General features: G+C 39.0%; 1 protein-coding gene across 2 annotated transcripts; it reads right to left on the minus strand.

Annotated features, from left to right (window-relative positions):
- Positions 1-220: 220 nt before the first annotated feature.
- On the minus strand, positions 221-15828 carry uspl1 (ubiquitin specific peptidase like 1). 2 transcript variants are annotated; one of them, XM_084373968.1, is made up of 9 exons: positions 15677-15828; positions 14195-14351; positions 13382-13504; positions 12175-13078; positions 10665-10775; positions 7963-8092; positions 5890-6015; positions 3717-3877; positions 221-2548 (listed from the first exon to the last, which is right to left on the minus strand). In XM_084373968.1, the coding sequence occupies exons 2-9, from the start codon at positions 14318-14320 to the stop codon at positions 777-779; spliced, it is 3453 nt and encodes a 1150-aa protein (XP_084230094.1). In that variant the 5' UTR covers positions 14321-14351; positions 15677-15828; the 3' UTR covers positions 221-776. The 2 variants fall into 2 exon arrangements, with proteins under 2 accessions (XP_084230094.1, XP_084230095.1); XM_084373969.1 differs by lacking the exons at positions 14195-14351; positions 15677-15828 and adding an exon at positions 13821-14142.
- Between the last annotated feature and the right edge of the window lie 3601 nt (positions 15829-19429).

Here is a 19429-nt window from a genome sequence, read left to right on the forward strand (position 1 = left end):
TCCACATCACCAGATTGACTATATCTATACACTGATCAGAGAAAAAGTCTGCATAATAATTATATATAAATAATTCTTCGAAAACGCCTTTTTTCATTCACACTGTTCATCTTTAAATTACATATGTCGGAATCCACAACAGCTCTGCTCTTGAGCTAAAAAGTAAGCTACAGTCTGGGTACCTGAATGAATTCAAACAAGTCATCACAGGGACTTTAAATATGTTTTAAAAAATGATCATTTTAATTTTAATATTTTATTCCCCTATGAGGAGGCTTGTTGAGGCCTTATTATTATGAACATTGTTTTGGCAAAATTGCAAACACATTTTCCTAAATTTCACAGAAATTCAAACATTTTGTACAGCGAAAACCAATCATTGGAAGTATTTATGACAAAAATATAAAAATCCATGGGAATTTTCAAGTGACTTGTCAAAATAACAAAACAGAGCTAACCAACAGCTTTGACTGTTAACACTATGGCTTCATACAACCCAGTGACATACATAAGTGCCAAACTTGCAGAAAAACGTTCAAGATACAGTTTACAAACGTAACCCCAGGTTCAACATACTGTGCATCACTTCACATACATATAAACTCAAATAACTCATCTAAATTAAATCGCTTCACTATTTTAAACTTGCATTTTCATGTGAAACAGGCTGCTTCAGGCTGACATTGTAAGATAGATAAGGTGAAAACGAATTTTGCATAATTTTCTCATGATACCAAGTCAAGGTTATCTGTGCTTCAAGCATCCACCCCCACAATTTAAATCAAAAGTTCACTCAGTGCCTCCGTCTCCATCTCCGACGGCCTCTCAGCCACAGCCTGCAGGAGGAAGTCCTCCAGGAAGTTTTCGTTGTGGGGTACATTCGGACAAGTGTTCACCTGCAACACAGCACCTGCCGCGCCGTCCAACTGGTCGCCTCCATCTTGCCCGCTGGCGAGCATCTCAAGGAAGCCGGTGCTGTCAGGGGAAAGGTTGCTGGCTGTGGTTGCCGGTGAGAGCAGGTCCGAAAAGAAGTCGTCGCAGATGGAGCTGTCGTAGGTGCTGGAAGTGACGGTGTTAGGAGAGCCCAGGTCAGTGCTGTCAGGTTGGAGTCTTGCTCCACCCTGTTGACCCAACATTTTATTCAGCTTATCGAGCTTCCTCTTCTTTGCTTTCAGCTTCTTCATCAGCTTGTACCTGAGGGCTTCAGTGGCGCTGACACCTGGAGGAACCTTCGACAACTTGCTGCTGCATTTGTTTGAGGAGGATATTTCAGGCAGCCCCTTTGCTCGAGGCATCAACAGTGATGTACCTGACACCACCACAGTGTTCTGCTTGGAAGTTATGGGTTGAGACAGCTTTGAGTTGCCACTGATGAGTGCAGGGGATGCTAGCAGCGGGCCCTTGGCGTTTGAGCTCTTTGCGCCGAACGCGTCGTACATTTCTGCAGCTTTCAGCGGGAGACCCTCGCTCTCCTCCGTCTTGAGCGGTGGTTTAGGCAAGAGTCCACTGGAAATTTGCTGTCTTCTAACAGGGTTGGGGGTGGAATGAGAAGGAGGTGTGGGCTTCACTTGTGTGGCCGGGGTGGGGATGGGTTTATCAGTCGGCTTGTGAACTGGGTTTAGTGGGTGTTTATCTAGCAGGAAAGACCAGCGGCTACTCTGCATTGACTTTGGCTGCATTATGGGATTTTCCTGACTAGTGGGTAAGAGTAGGGTGTCAGTAGAAGACACGGGGGACACTTGCTGTGTAGTTTCAACACGTGGTGTGGCATCCTGAGCAGCACCGGGAGCAGGTTTGTTACTGATTTCTTTGGAGGACTCTGATGATGCAGGTGGTGAAATATGTGGAGTTGCTTTGGTCGAGGCTGCCTTTTTACCCGTTTGTCTGGCAACGGTTTTCCCTCTGCCAACTCCTCTCCCTCGTCCATCAGGCACAAATGTGGGATCACTAGACGAGTCATTGTCATTTTCAGATGAGTTGGAGGTGGTGGGGGGCTCAACATTAGGACCGTGAGACTCTTCAACACCTGTTACAGTGGAGGAGCTATCCGGTGTAGAGTCAATGATTTCACTCCTGCTGGGAGCACTCAAATCCTGAGTTTGTCCAGGGTGCATTTCTGAATCAACCGTTACCTCGACCAGTGTGAGTGTAATGATGTCATTATGTGTGAGGCCCTCGAAGGTGTCGAGCAGCGTTGTGGAACCTATTGATGCATCAACACCGGCTGTTACTGTTGTGTCTATGATGTTGCTGCCGTCTTCGGATGCAGAGAGTGCACAGACGATGTCGGTGTCGTTGTGAGACATGAGAGTAGAGTGATCCAGAGTGCCATCACATGGCTCATCCACTATCGAGTCACTTGGACTGGGGTTCAACTTATTTTTAGGTGGAGGAGATTCAACAAAAGTGCTGGATGGAGAACAGGCTGGAGGCTCTTTGTCCTCCTCCACCTCCCAGAAGACAACGTGGATCTGCTCGGCAGGGACTGGGAAAATTTGATGGGTCTTACAGTCTGGATGTTTCAAGTCGTCATATTCCAGCCAGGATCCTGTGAGGAGCAGGTACCACAACACATGGTTACACACAAAAACAGCACATGAAGATGGTTTATATGATATTTGTTATGAGAATCTAACAACCAGTCAGAGCTGATTAATTATTGATTCAACCATAATTATCACCCAATGATTTTATATGACAAATGCCTAATAATAACACTTAGAAGAAGAAGAAGAGCTTTGTTTAACTGAGAAAATTCATCACTTAAGACTAATTATCTCTTTTACATGAGCATCTTTGCTAAGATAACAGCACATAGAGGAGAATATAATTGCAAAACATAACGCAGACTAAAAATAAAACAGATAAAATGTGGAAAGCTACAGATACATTCTATAAATGAAACAAGCTGTTGTTTCCTGTATATTAACATTGCATGAATTGTCCAGCAGAATGTGCTGTTGGCAAAATACAACATGGAGGAATAAAAATTCATGTGACTAAACTATTTGCTCCAGTGGTTGTGTGTAAATATAGCTAATGGATTAATCCTAAAAACAAGTTCTTTGTCCTCTGACTTCCATTTTAAAATACTACAACACATAACAGCATGCAAACCAGGCTGCAACTGCAAGCTAATCAATTGTTGATTTTAGCAAAGTCACTGGCAACAGTATCGTTTACCTGTCACATCAATTATTATTTTTTATTAAATATAAACATGTCAAACCAGCGAAAACCAGAGGTGGCAAACATACACACATTCTTTACTCAAGTAGAAGTACAGATACTTGTGTAAAAAAAGACAAATTTCTTTTTTCTACCGGCCAGTTCTTTGCAAAGTTAACTGAAGCTCAAGTCATATTAATACAACATAACTCAAACACTACTATAAATCTAATGGTAGAATCAGAAGGATTTGTCTGAGCCGTTTGTAAACGCACCAGAAAAATAGTTGATTGTTGAGTCTCACTGCCAGGACGTCAAATACCGACAATTTAGGTTGGAACAGCATGGTAAATAATCTATAATTCCCCTTAATTGAATTAAAACTAAAGTAACCAGCCTATTTTGAAAATTGAAGGAGTAAAAAGTACGGACATTTGTGTTAAAATGTAGGGAGTAAAAGTAAAAGTAATGAAGTATGTGTACTTTGTTACTTCCCACCTCTACCAAAGAGTAATGAACAATTAAAGAATCCATCTTTAGAAACTTACCATCAGAATTACGAATCCAGGTGACAAAGTGCTTCAGCTGCTGATTGTACTGTATGACAGTGGTGACGGAGTAGCGTTTCCCCTTGAAGGTGAAGGTGTAGATTCTGACGTCATTGTCAGGAAGCCCCTCTACAAAGTGCAGCATAAACACTGGAGGCAGTCTAGACAAAACACAAAGCAAAAGTTGGGTTAAACGGGTGGAAAAGTGTACGCCATGGTGGGACTGAGCCAAAGTTTACGACTCCTGCTAATACACAGATGTGTTGTTTTTGAAATATGTGTTTTATTATAATTATATTCTATATTTAATTGTGGGCAGTAGGGTTGTGCCAATGAAAGGTGGCATCGTTCTCTACTATCGTAACATCTCCCCCTCACCAGAGAGCGCACAAAAAGCACCGTGCCCCCTCAGAGTTGCCGAAAAGGTAGGCGTTGTGAAATGTGGGAGAGAATATAAAAAAAAGTTTTTGTTGCTGCTCAATCGCCATGTCCTGTTTTTTTCTATTTTCTTAAACAATACAAGGACAATACATGTTGGCAATGTTACATCCAATTAAAAAGTAACCGATGCAGTGTATACAGGACTAATCATGCCGTTATTTGCATGTTCTTAGTTTAACCTCCCTTTTTATAGCTAGTCAGCTAACTTTGTTTTAACCTGTCTAGACTGAACACAGCTTAATCAAGGAAATGTGGTGCAGAGGCACTTTTAAACCCTGCACAAGGATGTATATCGGACATATGGCCGGCAGGGATGTGAGAGTTGATCTGCCTGTTCCCTTGTGACTGTTCCCGCGACAGGCGACAGTTTTCTTGGCCGGGTGAGACAGATGGAGGTCACTATCAGAGCAACAGTGGGAAGCAGCAGTGACTAAAGAGGTAAACTTACAGCAACTCTGATGAGACACACTCCGTCAAATACAGAAACACACTGTAGAGCCCCTGAAAACCCCTAAAAAACAATGTCATCGTCCATCACATGTTTCATGGTGGACAGCATAATATGCCAATTTGGTAGACATCAACCCGAGTTGAGTAATGATTAACTGGTCATTTCAAACAGTTACAGCCACTTGAAGACACAGTGTTCTCTGGCTCTACATCGGTAGGTAGTTCATTAGTTAATGTGGGCTGTGGAGGTGCTTCCGTTTTTCTGCTGGCCTTGAAAATAAATGTTTGTACTTTTATATCAAACAACTGGACAATCAATGGTTGATCCTCTCGATATTAGGATGCATCGCAATGAGGACGTGAAAGATTCTGCATCGATGCAGGGACAGAGCATAATCAAGAGTCTGCAGCTTATGTTGGTTGTTGATTGTCCCGCCTCAGCTGGACAATAAAGTTCCGTCGCAAAGTTGCTCCCATGCTTTGAACTGTGGCTAACTTTACTTAGTTAGGAGGTATGTCGGAGGGAGGCAGAGATCATCTGCGATTGATAAAAAAAACAAACGTTGTTGTGTATTTTTTTAAATGAACATCGAGGCACGTATCGGATTTTATGAACTTGCTGTTGAACCATGAACCTGATGAGACCCACACTGAGCGTGATTTCTGCCTGATAACAATTACTAATCACGTTGGCCATTTTCACTTGAAGCTAACATCTACAGCCATAAATAATAACTGTTAAAGCAAGCCCAGCTAATCAGTCAAAATCTGAGGAGGCGTTGTCAACTCTGCTGTCCAACTCTGAGAGGTGTGTGCAGTAGAATCAATAAATGCCTTATCTTATGTGAAAACAATATTATTGTAGATTACAACAAACGTGTAAGGCACTGCAGATGGATAAATGTTTTGTGTTTGTAATGTTTATGTATTGAAAGGACGCCGCTTTTATTTTGTGGACTGAGACTGATTGTTGGAAGGACTTTCTGAATGAAAGGGGAATTTAAATGATGAAAAAGTAGCCATGTGCAGTAATATAGATCACTGAGGATGCCATACACTGAGATGCATCACGATGCATCGAGAATCGTAATCGAATCGAACAACTACCATACTGTATGATCATTTCCGAGGAGCAGGGGTCATAAACTATGGAAATGGCGGTTAGATTTGACTATAATCACACCACTAAAATAAATGGAGTCAAACTTACTTATCAAATTGAGAATTCCAAGACAGCTAGTACTCACAGTGAAACCTCTGTTTTCAACAGTTTTATTCTTACCTCTCCAGCATCATGGTCCTCCTCTGATTCTTCTTACAGCACATATTGCACGGGGCTGAGTGAACGGCATGTAGAGGGCGCCAATCAGGGGAAATATTTGTGAAGGTAGGGAGAGTCTTCATTTTCCTGAAAATCACAGCACATAATACATTTAGGTTTAGCACATTTTCACAAGAGATGAGCACGCTCGACAGAGCTGGAAGAAATTGTGTGTCATCAGTGGCCGAGTTCTCATTTAATAATGTGGTCAACTGATCCTAATAAACAGAAGATTAAGTTATCTGAAATAAGTCTGATAACAGAAAATTAAGAAACGCCAATTTTGTCCATAAATCAATCGTTTAACAAGTTAATAGCTTCTGGTTCTCCAATCTGAGCAACTGGTTCTCTCTTTTATTCATCATTTTATATTCAACACCCTCAAGTAGGGCTTGAACAGACAATTCATTTCATTGTCGACCAATTGTCAATTATTTTTCATGAAATATTCAACTAGTTTATTTTTTTCTATAAAATGTCAGAATTTTTTTGTTTGTTTTTTAAAATGTCAATGAATTTTTCCCAAAGCCCAAGATGATGTCTGACACCCAACCGACACTCAATTTTTGGGATTGATGCTGATATCAGAGAGTCAAAAAATCCTAATATCAACATATCTTCCAATATACACACACATTTTGGCACCGATTCCTCAAATGTGGTTATCAAACGCTTGTGACAAAGATATGATACAGAGGGAGGATACTTCGTAGTTTTACAATAAGGTATATTGTCTAAAATGACAACAGCACAATGTAAGGTGTCCAAGTTTGTACAGTCATTGTAGGAGCCAATCAGTATGTGGAAGCATGATTTTAAATCATATTACCAATTTAAGACCGTGCACTGTTACCCTGAAGAGATTTTTCTACTACTAGCAAAAAAAATCTCTAAAATGGCCATGTTTTATTCTCCATCAAACATTTTGCAAATTACCAAAACTTAATGAACTGAGAGTGTTAAGTCATTACTAGATATCAATCAACAATCCACTGTTCACAGTCACTTGTGAATAAATGGGCCAGTGTGCTAAGAGATTAAAGAAAAAAGCCTCTTATTACAAGGATTTTACACCAACTTGTCTTCAATGATTCATTACTTTATATTAGGGATGTCCCGATCGGGGCCGATATGGGCATTGTTCACTTATCGGGATCGGCAATTTTGAACGTGGACCCAAGCCCGATTATTTTTACGTCAGCTGTCGTAAATGGAGCAGAATTTGTGGCAGAACACAGATGCGCACGTAACGTTACTCTAGCAACCCTGTGGATAAAATGTCTGCAGTGTGGAAATATTTTAAGTTAGAAAGCGAAAGCAGTCCAACGGCGACATGTAACATCTGAAATATGACCGTTTTCTTGAGGGGGTAACAAAAGAGCTGCATTTAATACTACAAATTTGATACGGCGCATTAAAAACAAACACTCAAAGGAATATAACGAGTTCACTCATGCAATACAGGCAAAGGCACCGAAGCAATAAAGACTTGCAGATACTTTCAAAAAGAAAGAGAAATGTCCTCGAGACAGCTTCATGGCCAAAAATATTACAGAGAAGGTAACTGAATTCATCGCTCTGGATAACCAGCGGGTTTAGTTATTGACTTTGTTTACTTGGTTGTTTTTGTTCAAAAAACTAATGAAAACCAATGTTGCAATAGCATATGCAGTATAAGAAAGAGCCATATGAAAGTATTTACTTGGTTTCAACAAAATAAAAAAACCTATTAAGGAACAGCTTGGATGCAGGTGATTTTTTTCTTAATGCAGCTGTATTTTCTAGGAAAATATAAGGGCTAAGTATCGGATTAATAAATATCAAATAACTTGGATCGGGATCGGGGTAAAAAAAAAAAAACCTGATCGGGACATCCCTACTTTATATGCTTCCTTTTCCTTCTCCAAACAAACCTGAGGGGGAGTATTTAGTCACAAAATCATTACTTTCTCTGTGATTTCAAGAAAAAATGCAAACCCCCCCCCCCCCCCCCCCCCTTTTTTTTTTTTTATCATCATGTACTTTGTCATCTACCTTTCTTCTGAGTCAGCTTTGCATTCTCCGCACTTGAACACCCAGTGAAAAGTCGACTGGAAGAGAGGCTCCACCCAGGAGTCCATCGTGAGCAGAAGCGGCAAGGCAAACACTGGAGTTTCCCTCTGACCTGGAAAGCACAAACATGCAGCAGTTAGAGCATTATCACAGGTACAAGTGCTGACAGAAGCTGCAGTTAACTCTTCATGAACCAGGTAATTTTTAAGATTTTATCTGTGGATGAGGTGTGGGCAAAATTCACGTGTGTTCACACACATAAATCTCTCTTCTGCCTAAACTGTGTCTGCACTGCTATCCCTGCCTCCTGCTCTATACTAAGTTTACAAAAGAGACAACCACACACAACGTAAAGATTTGGCTGCAACCAAACGAGAAATCTGCATGTCCAGACTCGTCAATTTCTGTTATGAAACTCAAAGATTAACTCTTGCTTTGGAAACGAAACCACAATTCATGTGTCAGTACAACAGCAGGAGAGATGCCAAATGTCTAAAGGCATAATATATCAAAACATTTAAGCATTTTAGCCGTTTGCAGCCCTACTGACATTGTGTATACGCTGTGCGATTCTTTTCTGCAGAAGAAACATGCCATAAAAACATTGACTACTCCTTTAAATACTTCTTTTTGTAACTGTGATCTATAACCCTTAATGAAATCTAATATTCATGAAGCAAAGGCTTGAGGGGATCTCGGAGCATTGTGTTGTTCAGTTTGAAAAACATTCACCCAGACATCTCTCCTTCGCTCAAAGTAGCTGAGCAGTGTGTGCGTATTGTTCCTGAACACTTGATTTCTATCAGTGCTGGTGGCGTCAGACATACAGTTTAAATTCTAAATCTATTCAATTCACTACAGCTGTGTGGGACAGTCTGCTGTTCATGTTGTTTAAGGGCAAGACGAGACTCAAATTCTTCTTCTCTTGCCTTTCTCGTCAGTTACAATCACAATGTATTTTGAATAGGACAAGTGCACACAGAATAAACCGCAGGTATGACACACACTCATTCAGAATAATGTACATTTCTAAAACTATTTAGAAATTTAGAGTGAAATTTAGTGAAATTTAGAAAGTTAGCCAATTAAAAAAAACAACAGAATGCAATCATTTGCAATCAAACTGTGTTAACAGTAAACGGTTTTATGAAGTGTTCTCGAGCAGATGTCGTAATGTCTTTTAAACAATCATGTGTTCCACAAAGTGGTGAACCTTGTCCCATCCTCACTTTTAAATAGAGCCCGACCGATACATCGGCTGGCCGATATTAGGCATTTTCCAAACTATCGGTATCGGCATTTATAATGGCCGATAAATTAATATTTAAAAAATAAAATAAAAACAGACGAAACGCAGCAATGTTATGAGTGTTGTTGTTTTTCCACCAGAGGACAATCTCACGCTGTGACTACCATGTCCAGTTTTGCTGCTGTTACATGAGCCGAGAGTGAAACTGACTTAGCTAGTCATTTTGATGTTCCTCTGTTCTGTTGTGACAATAAAGCAAACAAGTTTATTTTTAAACTGCATTATCATATTTTTTCAGTGAGGACTCATAAATAACTACATATAACTAATGTTACCTGTTTATGTTTTGCTACGCGTTTCAGGATTTTATATATATATATATCGGCCGATATATCGTAATATCAGATTTTTAAAATCACCAAATATTTGTGTCGGTATCGGCCTTAAAAATCCTTTATCGGTCGGGCTCTACTTTTAAACACCCGAGTCTTTACAGGATGTTCCTTTTCACACCTAATCATGATAATATCACCCGTTACCAACTAACCTGTTTACCTATTAAATGTTCCAAACACGTGTTTTAGAGCATTCCATAACTTTCCCAGTCTGTTGTTGCCCCTGTCCCAACGAGCTTGAAACAAGATGCTGGCATCAAATTCAGAATAACCACATAGTATTTACAAAAATCATTGAAGCATTGAATGCATTAAAACATTAAATATATTGTCTTTGTACTGAGTACAAGGATTAACAAACGATCACGTTCTGCTGTATTCATGTTTTACACATCGTTACAACTTTTTTTGGATTCCGGTTTGTATACGACAAGTTGTATTATCTCCTGATTTGTTGACACTACTTTTTGGCTGCCTATATTCTGATTTTTTACGATCATTGATCAGTCGTTGATAAAGCTGCACCTACAGCAGGTCAGTTCAATTACTTTATTAGGAGGGCCAGATTTGAAAGAACATAAAGTGCCAAGGGGCCAGACATTTACATTCCCCTTGTCTGACCTGTAAAGCTCAGAATTTAAATGTACTTTTAATTTTGTTTTCTCCGCTTTGCTGATTAGTATTCACAATTGATAAAGAAACATTATTTATACAAAAGCACAGAAAAATAACTATGCACCTTTTCAATCTTAGGAGTAGGTTGATTCTCGCCTGTTCCCTCTCCTTAAACAACCGGGGTTAAAACTTTAAAATGAAATAGGAGTATTTTTGTGCTTAGCAACAGATATAAATAATGAATGGGCTAACATACCTGCTAACAAAAAGGCCGCATTTGGCACATGGGCCACCTTCTGAATAGGTCTGATCAACAGTATAAACGTCTTGAATTGCATCTAGACAATGTGGGTCAATTGTCAGACAAATTGAATTTATTTTAGTTTCAGGCTAATTCAGGGTGTGTCTTCAGTGTCTGTGCTTACCCAGTTTGCAGTGCAGCTTGGGCTGCAGTAGTTTGAAGACTGACATCCTGAGGCTCTGTAGGTCTGCATTGGCCATCTGCAGCACATGATTTGGCACCCCCACAACGCCATCTAGACAGAGACAACTTCAGATAAGTGAACTGCACATAAAACATTGCATTTTACTATAATAATGAAAAGATTATTCACCAGTAAATGAACTTAAAATGCTTTTTAGACGATAAGATCTGCAAATGTTCGTTGATGGCAGTGCTATATTTACAGTCAGATGGCATTAAGATTAGTGCTAGTCCATAATGTCTTAATTTCCTGCCAACAAACAAAAACAAAATGTTGCCTCAATTATCCCTTGTGGTATCCAGCCATGCAGACTTTCAGTTTAATGCACCCTGTATTTGATGTATCCACCTCTCAAACATCTGCCACCACCTCAATTATTGTTACTGATGTCATTTCCTTCTACATTGTACTGCACAAAGTTTCCACACCAATAGTTGTTATAGAATTTATAATGAGTGAATGTGGTCAGACAATGATGTTGAGTTCAAGGTGAACAAGATTTAATTGCATGGCTAAATTTTAACAAATTTTACCTGTAGTTAAAAGTAAACTCCAATTCAATACTATTTATTGTTTTAATCCATGTGTGTATATGATGCAAGTTAATCTCATACATTTTACTGTTCGAAGGACAAAACTCCATCATAATATCAAATGCCATGTTTTCAGTGTCTAACGGTCAAAAAGTTCACATCTTTCTCTTCAGGGTTGGTTCTGTTTTTAAGGGTATTATTCTATTTTGTTGTGTATTTAGAGTTGCAACAATAAGCCAATTAGAAAATTGTGAAAGATAATCAGCAGATTAAGTGATAATCAGCAGATTAAGTGATAATGAAAATATGCCCTGTATTTATCCATACGTAGGTATTCAACTCTTCAGTGTGTACATTACATTACATTACATTACATGAATATAATCAATAATACACCACCCATTCATAAAAAATGCTGAAGGATCTACACCTTATCTAAAACCATCAGTCCTTTCAGAAAAGTTATGTTTTGAAAATGGCTATAATGGTTTTCCCTAAAACATCTTTGTCATGATCCAGCTAGCTGTTAACCATTCTGAACTTTTTCATTGTTGGGATTAAGGACTTTTTACTTAGACAGCAGCTGCAGATTCCTTTTAATCCTTCTGAAGAACTGAAACATCCAGATTTGTGTGTCATCAATGATCAAATGAAGCTAACTCAGTCATCCATGTAAAAAGAACATGGGCCATGGGCAACTGACACCAAAACAATTTGCATAGCAGATACAGAAAGTATGAAAACATAAGTGAGTCAGCTCTTTCAGTGATGCAAGTAGTTTAAGATTAGTGTGTTTTTACAAACAAGAACAGAAGCAAAGAGGAAATTTAATAATACAAACTTTCTATTGATTTTAGATGCAATATAATAAAATAAAGATACCACACACAGCTCTGTTAATTGAATGTTTAACCTACCTTTGCCAGGCTGTTGATGGGCTTGTATGGTCGCACAAACATCTTCATATCCTCTCATCAGCTGCCAGACAGACGACCGCTGAGGCTCATCATTAGGTTTACACTTCTTCAAGGTCTTACAGTTTACCAGAGCAACGAGCAGTGAGTCCAGCCAACACAGGTTGTTGCTGTTGCTCCAGAAAAACTGATTCGAAACAGGTACAAGGTCTTCCGGTTCTGTTTTAGTAGAACAGGACAAATTCTCAGTTTGTGATTTAATGCCTAGTATGCCCATACATGTGGTAACGCCTGCAGCATCTGATTTCTGTCCCATCCTTGCTGTGTGAGGCAATGGAGTATCGACCTCAGCTGAACGAATGTCCTCTTTTGTGGGTAAGGACAGACCAGAGTCTAGACTGCAGCATCTCAAGTCATCCACTACTGCTGATTTACCAAAAGAACCACAGTGAGGAGACAGCGCAGGCTCACCCCCATCGGAGCACTGCGGGTGTCCATCTGCGACCAAGTGTGAAGGAAGAGCAGAACCATCTGTACAAGCAGCATTCTCTGGTTCCTTGTCCAAAATATAATCCTCATCTTGTGAGTCCCATCCTGTTGTCTCTGCAACTGGAGAATCCTTTTGGTATCCATTTACCTTTTCACCATCTGTCTTGGGTCCAGCATGTTGGCCATTACTGACAATGTTTACAGTGCCAGGATCTGCTTGGCTGATAAGTGTGTCAGGAGTACATTGTGGTCCAAGACTGTCGACTTCACTCGATCGCAGACGTTTGCGTGCAGGTTTAATAGACTGATCCTTTTCCAGTGCAGAGGCATTTTTTCTTTTCGTCCCAACAGTGGGCTGCACGGGATCCAAGCTAGCCAAAACATTCTCCAAGGACCGGCTGACCAGAGGGAAAAGGCACTATGTGGGAATGGATACAGAAAGGTTAACAAGACAGATGTCACATTTTGATCTCCTTTCCATCTTAATTATGTATACATAATATAACATTTGTATGTTCTACCTTTCTCTTGATCTCTACATCTCATTAGTATCTTTCTTTTAATCTTGCCAAGCTAAACTAATCCAGGAGGGCCTACAGTGCATTTCACTGCACATTGTAAAGTATGCTGTGTGGATGTGACAAGTAAAGAACCTTGAAAAGGACATAATACATGGCCGTTAAGTTGGTTGTGTGTGTGTCACAGCACTACTGGGACTTACCTGTGGGTTCGTGCAGAGGGTGATTGACTCCTGGAGGTTGATGCGGTAAGAGCGCAGAGCATAGGTCAAGCCCTTTGAAGTACACCAGGGACAATTCTCCAGTGAAGCGGCTCTTTCCTGAACCTTTAAAAAGAACATGGAAAAAAGAGAAATATGGTGTTAATAAAGACCACAGACCTTCTCAAAAAAAAAAAAAAAAAAGAGTCGTTTCATTATTTCCAATTCAAACCTAAGATGACAAACAATTTTAAAGAACATGCAACTATTTAATTTTAGAACTTTGTGCACATTAAATTTTAGCTTGCATACATTTCTTTTACTGCCTTCACTGCTACATATCAGCCTCTCTCTATATATTCTTCCAATCACATTTAAATACTTATGTGTACATATGCATTAGAGGAACAAAAGAAAATTATGAAGATTTAGATTTATTTACCTTGCAGATGTAGAGCATACAAGTTAGAGTAAAGGCTGCTGAGAGTTTAGTTCAGTTTAGTGAGGCTGAATGGCACAAGTGAAGTGGAATTGTAGAAGAATCAGTAGGTGTCAAAAACAATCAAAAATACATGACATCTAATAGTAAGCAGTTGATCGTGAACCACCTGTAGTACACAGTTTCAGTTACTTTGATTCCACACACATCATTACAAGCTTCAAACCAAAACACTTTCGCCTTTTACTACCAAAGATTTCCGTTTTGTTTTCTTTTGTTGAATTTGGATTGGCACTGCCCAGTCACAGTTCTTTTTCAAATTCAATTCAGCTTTGCGCAAGTGACAACAGTGAAAGGAGAACAAGAGCTCTACTGACTTTTCCCAAATACCCCGCCAGTGGTGAGGCCAAAACCTCCAAACCAGTGTCTTCACCAGTCATGGGCAAACCACTCCTGCTCTTCTGGTCCATAGCTGTCCGGTGCCATTCAGAAAATATTACCATGTCACTGCAACCTGGCTCACCACCGAAGAAGCTGAGGAGAAAAATAGAGCACCACAAAAGGCATGTTACTCAATGTCTACAAAGTTATGAAGATATATGGAAATACACTCTACTTAACAGCTGATACAGTTAGACAAGGACAATTTGTATACCAAGGATTTGCCTATTTTGTTTATGCATTGATAACTTATCCTACAAAAAGTGCACTACGTAGTTTGGGAAAATAAATTAAAACTCTGAAATGTAATATTTACATTATTAATAAGGTAATAATATAAACCTAGAAATGTTTATTTCTTTCCACAACTGTATAAACAAACCGTCCACAGATGAGAATGATGCCCTAAGAACACTGTTTTAAGATAGAAGAGTGGCAGGGTCCTGCAACTTTAAACAAATTAAAACTGCATTGTACTTTATTCAGTTTATACAGTCCTAAAAACAAAGACTGTGTGTTTATTTAGTTTGTTTGAAAATCAAATCGATGGAGATTTTTCACCACCGATTAAAATTCTTTCCCCAAGAATACATAGTGCACATTTAATACCCCTGGATATTTGCAAGCAATGAGCAAAACGCAATATGAAAATGTCAGATTTACAGGGTGTTTAAATCTATGCAATAAAGTGCTTTGATTTGTCAGTTATTCAAGTCAGTATATTTTAGAAAGGGCTTCTAGTTTGAATTTCTGGAAAATTAAATACATTAACATCATGATACAAGACATCATTCATGCTGTCCATCCCTACTCCACATTTGTATACAACTGGGGTCCAAATGTAAGTGCATGTATGTTAACATGATTGATTAAATGTGTAAGCAGTGCTTTCTAATTACAAGGGTTACAGACAGTTGATGCTTTACAGGCACACACGTAGAGCCCCCAGGCCAGCTACAGTTTACTCTGCCCCCTGGGCTGAAGCACAGGAGTCTGAGCACAGAACTATTAAAACAGCACTCAAAACAGTTCGTAGTACATAAACACAACGTTTTGTCTTACAATTAGCATTACATATATATAGTGAGACACTGGCAGTTACGGGTACAGTATAAAGCTGATATCTCCAGAGACAATAACGTAACATTAACGTTACATCAGATTAACTCCATTTAAGAGTACAATTATATAATAAGATGCATAATATCCCTATTAGCTACTGTTAGTGAAGACATTAAGGTTATAATGACTTCTTTTTAAACCAAAAGAATTAACAAGCCTACATCGACTAACTAAACTATCAGCCCCTGCACCTGGCGGCTAGCATGCTAACATATTAGCCTAAACCCGGGAATAAATTCTGGACGCTACCGGGTCTATTTTCAGTCCTCGTGAATAAAAAAAATATATATACATACCAATACCAGATTTAAATTAGATTTTATATTACGATGATGGTCGGCGAAATCCATCCACAAAGAGCAGTTTTCATTAATCCTGAGTGTCCATGTGCACCATTCTGCCAGTTCGTGTCAGAAACGTTCTCCTTCCGTTCGCCGGCGGTTGTGCAGCGGCCTTTGTCTTCCCCCGATGACGGACGATGGTTCCGCTGGACCCCACTCGGTAGTTCAAGTGAACTGCAGCATCCTGTCTTCAAGTTACTGTTCATGTTGGTACTGTAGGTTTTTCCGGCACTGCCCATGAAATCAGTGCTTATCAAAGTGAGTATATGAAAGCGTTAAAAGAATTTATCTTCTCGGATTGAACTAGGATACACATCAGCTGTTGCAGAACATTAGCTTGGCTACTCTTCCTGGGGTCCACGCAAACATAAAAACATGACATCAGAAGAGACACCAAAATAATGACTAACATTATTCTTCCTTGAAAACACATTATATTCTTCGACAATACATATTATAGATAGTATATATATAAATATACAGTAAACTCTTAGATAAGGACAATTTAATCGTATTTTTTTATCATGAATTTTATAATTATATCATTGATAAAATGCAAAAGACCTAAGCTTTTATATTTTTTCTTGTATGTAGAGTCAACATTTTGAGAAACTTTGCATGCTCTGTGTTCTTATTAGTAATGTGATTATTATTAATAATAGTACTTTTATTAGATGATCATTGACCTCACATTAATAATGACTTTAAACTGGTTTAGCCTGGTTAATCAGAACCAACAGAACTAATATATATTTCAAACTGAAATGAGACAGAAGACCAAGCAACTTTTCACATTTGTAAAGCAAGAATAACATAGTCCTACAATATTCCTAAATGGGAAAATTAATTAATTAATCAATTAATAATAATAATAATAATAATAATAATAGTTAAAAAAAATATTTGAGACCAAGTGGAAGACTGTCAAAGTGTATACTGATAAGCTTAATTTTCTCTTCTGTCTTCTGTTTCAGATTTATATGCCACAAAGGGTCCAAATGAGATACTATTTTTTTAAATATTAGCCTGTATAAATTTCTGCCTCATCCCAGTCTATATATCTGTTTTTTTTAAACAAGGCTGACTATTTATTTATTTATTTGTTTGTTTATTTATTTATTTAGCCCTTCTGTATGTGGCTTCTTGAGAAGTAGAAGGGTGGAGTTGGTTGGATGGGGGGTGGGAAGGGGGTTACATATGTCCCTAATACAGCCCAGCTCTCACACCTCCTGTTCTTGTCCACCCCCCCAACTGACACTCACACGCACACACACACACAGTCGTGAAAACACAGATCCCCCTCCACCCAATCCCGCCTCTTGCATGTGCCCTCCTCCCTTAAGCCCCTCCTGTATCTGCTGCTCTCCTGTCCTCTATTTTCCTCTTGATGACAAAATGAATTTGCATATTTTTCCCAGGGAGCGCTCATTAGAATGCATAAACCGGCCGACTCCTAGCCTCATGAGCAGGCTATAGCTTTCTGCCGTGGCATCTCCTGATGCAAAATGAGACACCGACAGGCAGCATCACAGGCAGACATGTGGCCTGAGTCTGGGCTGTGATTGGCATTTGGAATCAGTTCACCCTTCCCATTCTTAATTCAAGGATAAGAATAAACTCTGTCAGCCATTTTTCTTTGTTACTATATTAGCTGCTAAGCAGAAGCATATTTATTAGAAACCTAGTTCCTCATTAACTCCATAGAAACAAATAATCAATTCTAAAGCACATATGATTATGATACTATCTTCAGTGGGCATGGGACTATATTTCGCATATCATAATGAACATGGACATTTTCCTTTCTTTCATTCTTTTTTCTTTTTTGCTCACCAACCCCCACCACCACATTTAATAACAGAAAAGCCTACAAAGCCAGATGATTTCATTAGCTCCACTTTGGGTAAAGTAACACAGTTAACCTAAGTAAGGCCCTTTTCACAGCCTGGAAGTATTTTCCAAAAAATTTTAGCAGGCTGACCGTCACAATGGACATCCAATTCTCTATCGCCTGAAAGCTGTAGGTGGCGCTATAGAGCTCGGGCCATGAGGTCACAAAAATCTGTATTCAATCTACTGGATATTTGAATCCAGACGAAAACATACCCATGCACAATTCGTCTAAGTCAAAGCCTTTACTTGTGTTCAATTACGCAAGTTCTCCGTAGGTGTAGTGTCTGTATGTCGCTGCTCAGGAGATACCATAAGGACACAGTTAATGGGTCACATTCATTGAATAAATACTAATCTTTGTCTGATGGTGGCGCTAGAGCAAGGTCACGGGGTCATTAATCCATTATTAGATATGGTATATCCTAATAGCATCAATGTGCAAATCAAATTTCATGCCTATGTAACTTTAGTTTTCAAGACCTATTAGACAAACAAATCACATCCAATTCAGGCGCACAGACAGACAATGAGGTGGCTTCTTGACAGATTTCTCGAACAGAATTGTTCGACCATGTAATAGCAGCACAACAAAATGTTGTTCAGTGTTGTTAAATTTGTATCTGATACACATGAGAGGAAGAAAATGTGGGGAAACTGTGAAAAACCTTATGTGATTGGCTATACTATGCATCTTTTATGGCAATCTGTATGAAATTTTAAAATAGGAGGATATTGTTAGTATCAGTAAAATATTAGTTATTAATAAGGATCAACACAATTAGCTATTTCATAAAACATCAACAGCATCTTTGAACTGCTTCAAAAGCCCTGATCTGTTTATATAATATGACTGGCAACAATAGGTTGCATTGAAATGAATGGCTTCCTCATTACTGTCTTTCTCTTCTTAAAAAAATATTGCAATTTAGGGCTTAAACTGCTTCATCACATATAAAATTGTGTCCGAGTTGAGTGAAAACCCTACTGCTATGAGGTTAATATACAGACCTGTTATATCAATGGGACCTGCAATTAGCATTGTTTGTATGTTATTGCAAAAGACAGACCTGCATGCATACTTCACTGTCTCATTACAAAAAAGATTTCATGCAGACCTACAGCACTGACAAAGCCCTCATTTACAACTATAAACTGCTTTATCCACCAACTTTAGCTAAAACTGAACAGGAGCTCTTTGATCTCCCTTTGTGTGTATTAATTGGGGATGAGCAAACTATTCTCTTTCAATTAGCTACTGCATATGAAGTATCTAAAATTGAGGGGGGGATAATTGTGCTAAGAAATACAAAAACGCTCAATCTCAAGGCCTAATATACCAGCTTAACGCTTTTATCATGTTTGATTGTGGTACTGCACTCTCATCTTAAAAGGGACAGCAGACTCATAGGTAAACATAGCTATACAGCAAAATGAGCACCTGCTTAAAGTGATTATTATGTAAACTTGACGGAAAGACTAAGAAAACATTGTCTGGTAGAGTCAGTGTGGTGACTTTTTCTCAATACTGGGCTGAAAAAGGACCATCACGACTGACACAGTAATTAAAAGGCAGCCCATTAACTGCATTGTTATTTTTGTTTTCATTCCAAGTCAGAGCCAAATCATTTAAAATATCTCATTCAGTGCGTAACTGTCCCGTGTGGGACGAGCAAGAGCGTCTTCTGTCCCTTTCGCGTGATTACGCGATGTTCCTTTCATGCTATATTAAAAGTCATAATTTGCAAATAAGCCCACATGCATTGAGGTGAATGCACAATGGAGCTGGTTAGTGAAGAGGGGGACAGCCCATCCAAC

This window comes from Pagrus pagrus, assembly GCF_965226575.1.
Source record: "Pagrus pagrus genome assembly, chromosome: 14".
In the NCBI taxonomy this organism is placed as follows: Eukaryota; Metazoa; Chordata; class Actinopteri; order Spariformes; family Sparidae; genus Pagrus; species Pagrus pagrus.